Here is a 7,774-nt window from a genome sequence, read left to right on the forward strand (position 1 = left end):
CAAGGTTTAAAGTGTTTTCCCATTACCAGATTGACTTGTATTCAAAAACTGGAATTAAAGAATGACTATTCGCGTTTAAAAAATAGTAGTCTTTTGAAGAAGTGAAAGTAGGCCTTTGACTCTGGGCCACACAGACTGTCAGCATGTTTGAGGAGGAGCTAAAATTCCGGTCATTTTGGACTCCATTCTGTTCCCATAACAGTACACAGCATTTCTAAGATGACTTCGGAAAAGTTTTGAGGATGCCCAAAAATATCACCACAGTAAAAAATCAGCTCTTTGCCATTTTATTATTGAACGATTGAGACTACTCACTTTCTCAGGCTGTTCTTCTTGCATAATTTTTAGTACAAAAATATTTCATAAACCAAGAAAACTTTGCCAGTCTCACCATTTTAACCCATAAATTGTAGGTGTTTCAGTTACATCCCTTCAGTTTATGTTTTCACATGTGACATACCCTATGCCAGACACGGCGAATGGTGATGAGCCAGTCTCAGACTTCGTAAGTTTTTAATATGTTCAGGTTCAAGTTGTACTCCTGGCATTGTTCTGTCTTGGCTGGCTTCCCTGCCCACCTCTTTTTGTGGCTCACTTAATTATACTGTGCAGTTTGGTTGTGTGATTTTTAGAGGTCTGCAATGCTTGTGGTGCCACGTCCTGGAGTCTCTCGTATGAATCTCCTTAACATCTGGGATGTTCTTAACATTCACTGTATTTTTTTTAGATGTTGGGTGGATGTGCCTGCTGCCGGCACTTTCAGCCACCTGTGCTTTGCCTGGAAGTCTCTGCTGATACACAGCAGGCTTCGATCTTGTGACTTAGGTCATCAGGGACGTCTCCCAGATCATTGGGCATGGACTTCATGTGAAGGTACAAGATGCAGTCCTCAAGAACTGCTCTAAGAGAGATGAGAGATAACAGGGATGTATTGACCTTCGTGGCACCTGGCAGCTGTTTATTCAATGCTTACTGTTTGCCTGAGTTGATGTTAATAGGGACTTATCAAGATAAGAAGTAACCCCACCCTGGAATTGCTCCCACTTGGGAGGGTACGTCTGGTTTTCAAACAGTTACAGTAAAATGAAGTAGATGTTATAGCAGCACTATGTATGTCCAGAATGAGCTATTGTGTGGATCTTGCCAAGTTTAGGGGAAGTGAGAATTAAGCCAGACATTGAGGAGATGGCCTGGACAGGGGGTGGAAGGAGACTCCCAGCAGTCTTGGAGAAGGGCAATTGTAAGAGCTCTCATTTGCTAAGCACTGTTCTAGGGCTGCCTGCGTATTACCTTTTTAATCCTCCTAATAGTTCTAATGAGGTAACATTGTTACCTTCTTTTGCAGACAAGGGCACTGAGGTCCAGAGAGATTAGGTAAATTATCCAGGGTCATGCAGTAGGTGCTGGAACTGAGCTTCACTTCATGGGTGTCTAACTGAACTCTGAATCCCTAATCATTACTAAACGAAAGCTCAGCAAAAGAGCCTGCTGTTTCCATGGGTCTTGGGGAAGCCAGCTTTGTACCTTTTGGAGAGAAGAGTGCCAGTGGCCAATGAGACTGCGTGGACTTGAGTCAATCAGGCTGAATATTTGAGAACCTTGTGTTTGCACTGTGAAGTGTTCACCTGAGTCTTAGGGTGCAGCTATGGGCCTTGAGCACTAGCAGAAGTAGTCTGGCCTTGGGGCTTCACAGAGATAACTCTGGAAGTGCTATAGAGACTTGAGGAGTTCTAGACTAACAAACCAAGGAGACCACCTCAGTTGTCCTGGTGAGACAGAGGAACATGAAGTGTTGATGGAAAGGGCAGGATATAAAAGGACGGGGCTTCCTGGCGACATGGGAAGGGGAAAGAGATGATGGCAGCGTTCTCCAGGTGTGCAGTGCCAACAAATCCCAGCTGTACAGCCTTGAAGGACTAGGGTGAGGGGTTTGGTAGAAAAATCATGAATTGACTTTGAGTTGTTGGCCATCAGTGGTTGGATGTGTCAGTCTTGAGTGAAGGAGACAGATTTTTTTCAGATGTGAGTTATAGGAGTAGCTGTGGGTGTTCACTGGAGCCCTGGATGGGGGTGTGACTCGCTCAGGGAGTGTTAAGGGAATAAAAGCTTAGTATTGAGACTTGAACCCAAATAAGGGTACTTGTGCTGATAATGGATGCTGCACAGGCAGACTAGCAGAGGCAGTTGAACAATTAGGAGATAATCTGGCTTATTTGCAGACTCTCTTTTTGTTCTCATCCCCAAAATGTCGGTGATCATAAAAATTGCTATAGCAAAAAAAAAAAAAAAATGGAAGAGAATTTCTGATGCTCAGAAGTTTAAATTGGCTTTATCATTTTAGGAATCCGTGAAGCTCCAAGGTTACTTTTGTTCCCAATGAAGTCCATGCATTTTATAGCATGCAAGCAGGCAATGTTGATTTTAATTCTGCAGTTTCTTCCTTTAGCCCTGTAGAGAGTAGGTCTGTAGGACAGATAGCGTTTGACCTCCAGGTCCTTTTATTCCCTAGTATTTGAAAGACTTAATGGAGAAGATCTCATACAGCGAGTAAAAATGGGAAAGAAAGAAAAGAAAAAGGTGAACTCCTGCTACATTTGTCCAAGGATAGCTCAATAATTTCACGGAAAAATGGGATGAAAAGATAAGTTTATTTTGATGGAAAACCATTTTGAAATCCTTGCATAATTTTTTCAGGGTGTACATTTTCCATGAAATTTTCAAAGGCTGCCTGTGAGTGTCCAGGACTTTCCTAATTTCTTTTTGTGGACTGCACTACTTCTGGCATATGGCAATGATAAAAGAACCTGTCCAGCTGCCCTTGCACGATACAAGGTCACCTGGTGTGCACTGTCATCTATAGATTTAGTGAAGAACTCTTTCTGAGAAATAGAATCCCTGAATCTTTGAGATCACAGTAAGACAGGCTGAAGTACCACCTTGCCTTTCATTTCAGATGAGAGGGGGAAGGAGAGAGAGAGAGAGAGAAAGAGACCACAAATGGTCCTTGTGCACATCACATGTTAGCAAAAATGTGAAGGTCTTGGTTGGCTAGTAAAAAGCACTTGAACTTCCATTTTATAGAAAGGCATTCCCAAACCCTGTCCAGCATTACTATGTTACATACACAGTACTTCTCTGAGTAGTTGTACAGCCTCCAAAGTAAGGATGTAGAGGGGGATACTAGAAAAAGAACCTCAGTGTGTTAGTTGTAAGCTCCTAGATATCAGAAACTCTGCCACTTTTGTGGTTAGATTCCTTTGATACTAGTAAATGAATGAGATGGGTTGTGAATGAAAAATTGATTTTGAAATTTTCATATAAAAATCACCCAGCAGGATTCTCTAAGAGCTGTGGTTAGGACAGGCATTTGTTGTAGCAGTTAAGATATAACTGCGGGGCCTGGCACAGTTGCGTAGAGGCTGAAGTTCTCACCTTGCATGTGCTGGGATCTCATACGGGCACTGGTTCATGTCCCAGCGACCCTGCTTCCCATCCAGCTCCCTGCTTGTGGCTGGGAAAGCAGTTGTGGCTGGCCCAAAGCCTTGGGAACCTGCACCCATGTTGGAGACCCAGGGGAGGCTCCAGGCTTCAGAACGGCTCGGGTCTGGCCATTGTGACCACTTGGGGAGTGAATCAGCTGACCGAAGATCTTCCTCTCTGTCTCTCCTTCTCTCTTTGAATCTGTCTTTTCAATAAAAATAAATAAATTTTTGAAAAGATATAACTGCTTAGCATCACACTGTCCTTGTCAGAGGGCCTGGGTTTGAGTCTGCTTCTGATCTGGCTTCCTGCTAATGAGTGTGCTGGAAGGCAGTAAGTGATGGTCCAAGTACTCCAGTCCCTGCCAGATATGTGGGGTACCTGGCTTTGGCCTGGCACAACCATGCCATTTGAGAACTAAACCTCTGGATGCAGAATCTCCCTGTCTCTCTGTCTGCGTTTCCAATGCAGAGAATAAGAAATAGATGAAAAATGACATCTTAGGTGTTTCTGGAAGAATCTCTAACTGGGAGGGGCTCCTGGCAGTTTTTCGTCTCTTGCTTCTAACTAATGGTGATGTTGAAAGGAAGTTTCAGGTGGATTCCCAGTAAAAGTGGGGGACCTTTTGGTTTACACCATTCATTTTCTTCAGACAGGAATGTTCAGGGGTGGCCTGTGTGCTAGAAATAGACATTGCTACTTTGTATTCCTTGCTGGAATGCTGAGTATCCCAGCAGCGGGTAGTAGCAATACATGACTTCAGTGTGCAGGGCCACTGACCAAAGGAAGGCCCCAAAGAGTCTGGTGGACGCTTGTTTGTTGGACTGAATGTCCTTAAATGGACATTGGAGTCAGTTAAGCCCAGGGCCTTTTAAAAATAGGTTGGAGGTTTATGAGACACTGTAGCACATAGCTGTGTGGGAATCTTTGGAGCCTAAGAGCACAGTTTTCTTCGTTGCGGAGTCATGTGTGTTCCTAGGTTTGCTCAGACTACCAAAGGGAAGGGAAGCATGGAGTCGTGCATGTTTTTGGCCTAGAGCGAGCTATTACAGAAGGGGAGGTAGATAAGACCAGGCATGGTCCCTGTGCTCCCGTTCATAAACTACTAACTGGGATATTCAAGGTTTGCAAGTGTGGATTAGGCAAGACACCTGTGGTGTGTCAGTTCCTATGCGGAATGTTTTGGTTGCAATATTGAATGAAAGAGTGGGTTCCTGCCTTCATAGAGAGTTGATTCTGAAGACCATGAATGTGGCCTGCAAACTGCTTTCTCTTTGGCATAGCATTTGCAGGCTGCTCTGTTCAGGGTCCCATGTTGCATAGCCTTCTGCAGCCCCTTTTCTTTTGTGTGTCATAGCCTGTCTACATTGTACTCACTCTCCCTGCCAGCCTATTCCTCGTGCCCCCTGCCTTGCATCCAGCTCTTTCTGTTTCCTATTCTGGTCATGAATTCAAACCACGCCAGATGTTGTGAGGGTCAGGGATGGGGGCTGGCTTGGAGAACATCCCATGCAAACAGAGGCCTTCCCTTCTGTTGATGCATCCCATCTGTTTTGCAGATTGGCGGCAGTAAGCACACCATGAATGATCACCTGCATGTCAGCAGTCACAACCACGGACAGATCCAGGTTCAGCAGCTGTTTGAGGACAACAGTAACAAGCGGACCGTGCTCACAACACAACCGAATGGGCTTACGACAGTGGGCAAAACAAGCTTGCCCGTGGTGCCAGAGCGGCAGTTGGAGAGCATTCACAGACGGCAGGGGAGCTCTACATCCCTCAAGTCCATCGAAGGCATGGGGAAGGTGAAAGCCACGCCCATGACACCCGAACAAGCAATGAAGCAATACATGCAAAAACTCACGGCCTTTGAACACCATGAGATCTTCAGCTACCCTGAAATTTATTTCTTGGGTCCAAATGCCAAGAAGCGCCAGGGCATGACGGGTGGGCCCAACAACGGTGGCTACGATGATGACCAGGGATCTTATGTGCAGGTGCCCCACGACCATGTGGCTTATAGGTACGAGGTTCTCAAGGTCATTGGGAAGGGGAGCTTTGGGCAGGTGGTCAAGGCCTACGATCACAAAGTCCACCAGCACGTGGCCCTGAAGATGGTGCGGAACGAGAAGCGCTTTCACAGGCAGGCGGCTGAGGAGATCCGCATCCTGGAGCACCTGCGCAAACAGGACAAAGACAATGCCATGAACGTGATCCACATGCTGGAGAACTTCACCTTCCGCAACCACATCTGTATGACCTTTGAGCTGCTAAGCATGAACCTCTATGAGCTAATCAAGAAGAACAAATTCCAGGGCTTCAGCCTGCCTTTGGTTCGCAAGTTCGCCCACTCGATTCTGCAGTGCTTGGATGCTTTGCACAAAAACAGGATCATTCACTGTGACCTTAAGCCCGAGAACATTCTGTTAAAGCAGCAGGGTAGAAGTGGCATCAAAGTGATCGATTTTGGCTCCAGTTGTTACGAGCATCAACGTGTCTACACGTACATCCAGTCGCGCTTTTACCGGGCTCCCGAGGTGATCCTGGGGGCCAGGTACGGCATGCCCATTGACATGTGGAGCCTGGGCTGCATTTTAGCAGAGCTCCTGACGGGTTACCCGCTCTTGCCTGGGGAAGATGAAGGGGACCAGCTGGCTTGTATGATCGAACTGTTGGGCATGCCTTCCCAGAAACTGCTGGATGCGTCCAAACGAGCCAAAAATTTTGTGAGCTCCAAGGGTTATCCCCGTTACTGCACTGTCACGACTCTGTCAGATGGCTCCGTGGTCCTCAACGGAGGCCGCTCCCGGAGAGGGAAGCTGAGGGGTCCACCAGAGAGCAGAGAGTGGGGGAATGCACTGAAGGGGTGTGATGATCCCCTTTTCCTTGACTTCTTAAAACAGTGTTTAGAGTGGGATCCTGCAGTGCGCATGACCCCAGGCCAGGCTTTGCGGCATCCCTGGCTGAGGAGGCGCTTGCCAAAGCCTCCGACCGGGGAGAAGACATCAGTGAAGAGGATAACCGAGAGCTCTGGTGCTATCACGTCGATTTCCAAGTTACCTCCACCTTCCAGCTCAGCATCCAAACTGAGGACTAATTTGGCACAGATGACAGATGCCAATGGGAATATTCAGCAGAGGACAGTGTTGCCAAAACTTGTGAGCTGAGCTGCAGTCCCCCAACAGACCATGCTGGTAATCTGAAAGATACGATGTTGCTGAGCCTTACCGGTTGAAGAGGAGTAGCTCAGACCTGTTTTTATTTGTTCAATAACTACTCATTTGTATCTTTTCAGCACTTAATTTTCATGTAAGAAAGTTGTTTGTTTTGTTTTTATAAAATACATGGGGACAATGCTTTAAGTTTTTATACTTTCCGAAACCGGTTTTTTTGTGTGTGTGTGTGTTTGCGTGCGTGTGGGTGTGTGTGTGTTCTCCAAGTACGATGAGCCTTACTGTATTTAGTGTGGCAGAGGAATACTGTCAGTGGCAGGCCATTGATTGCGTCATGACTGCCACGCATCTACAGATTGGTATCACAGACGTTCATTATGCTTTTCTGGTTCATAATATGTTCACCCCAGGGTGATGGCTCTGTAAGTCCCTCTGCTCCCTGTGCCCACGAATGGCATGTCCTACTTCCTTTTCCCATAAATTTATCTGAGTGATAGTGGCGGTGGGGAAGAGGTGGGTGGGTCGGGACATACTTTAAGAGTGCACCTTAGAGATTTATGTCTTCCCCCAAGGTAGTTCTCAAATACAAACCCCGATCCCCTGGTTTAACTTGCCCAGTTAGCATTCTGGCACTTGAAAAGCCAGCGAAGCAGCCATTAGTGCATGATTGAAAAGGGACATGTGTGTTCCTCGTAGTTCACTGCTGTGATTGGCATGCTGTTTTGTCAAGAAACTTCGTGTCACAGAATTGGTCTGGCGCCTACATTTAGAAATGTATCCCACGACCACCCCCTACTTCTCTTTCTGCTTTTCTCCTCTCTGTTCCTCTTTCGCCACAAATCTGTTGCCTGCGTCTAAGCTTGGTCTCCTTCCCTCAACCGTGTGTCCTAGAATACAGAAGAGACAATTCAGCCATGAGGACGACCGTGTGTACAAAGAATAGCAGCCTAGCTACTTAAGAGATGGGGATTTGTGCAGTTCCAAAGGAGATTGGGCAGATTAGGCTCTGTTCCTACTATACAGGTGCCATGGTCAGTTTCCCTGCGCCTGGGAAAATCTCTGAGCTCTCTTCAAAAATAAGGAGGGTTGAAAAAACCTCTGGATGAACACAAGTCACTATG

General features: G+C 46.4%; 1 protein-coding gene across 5 annotated transcripts in view; it reads left to right on the top strand.

Annotated features, from left to right (window-relative positions):
* The window catches only part of DYRK2 (dual specificity tyrosine phosphorylation regulated kinase 2), a 32,396-nt gene extending 25,549 nt beyond the window's left edge, over positions 1-6,847 (top strand). For all 5 annotated transcript variants that reach the window (XM_058673895.1, XM_058673894.1, XM_058673897.1 and 2 more), the window contains one exon: positions 5,040-6,847. In XM_058673895.1, the coding sequence (XP_058529878.1) occupies positions 5,061-6,647 (1,587 nt within the window). In that variant the 5' untranslated portion in view covers positions 5,040-5,060 and the 3' untranslated portion in view covers positions 6,648-6,847. The remainder of the gene's footprint in view (positions 1-5,039) is intronic.
* The last annotated feature ends 927 nt before the right edge of the window (positions 6,848-7,774 follow it).

Source organism: Ochotona princeps, chromosome 15, assembly GCF_030435755.1.
Source record: "Ochotona princeps isolate mOchPri1 chromosome 15, mOchPri1.hap1, whole genome shotgun sequence".
In the NCBI taxonomy this organism is placed as follows: Eukaryota; Metazoa; Chordata; class Mammalia; order Lagomorpha; family Ochotonidae; genus Ochotona; species Ochotona princeps.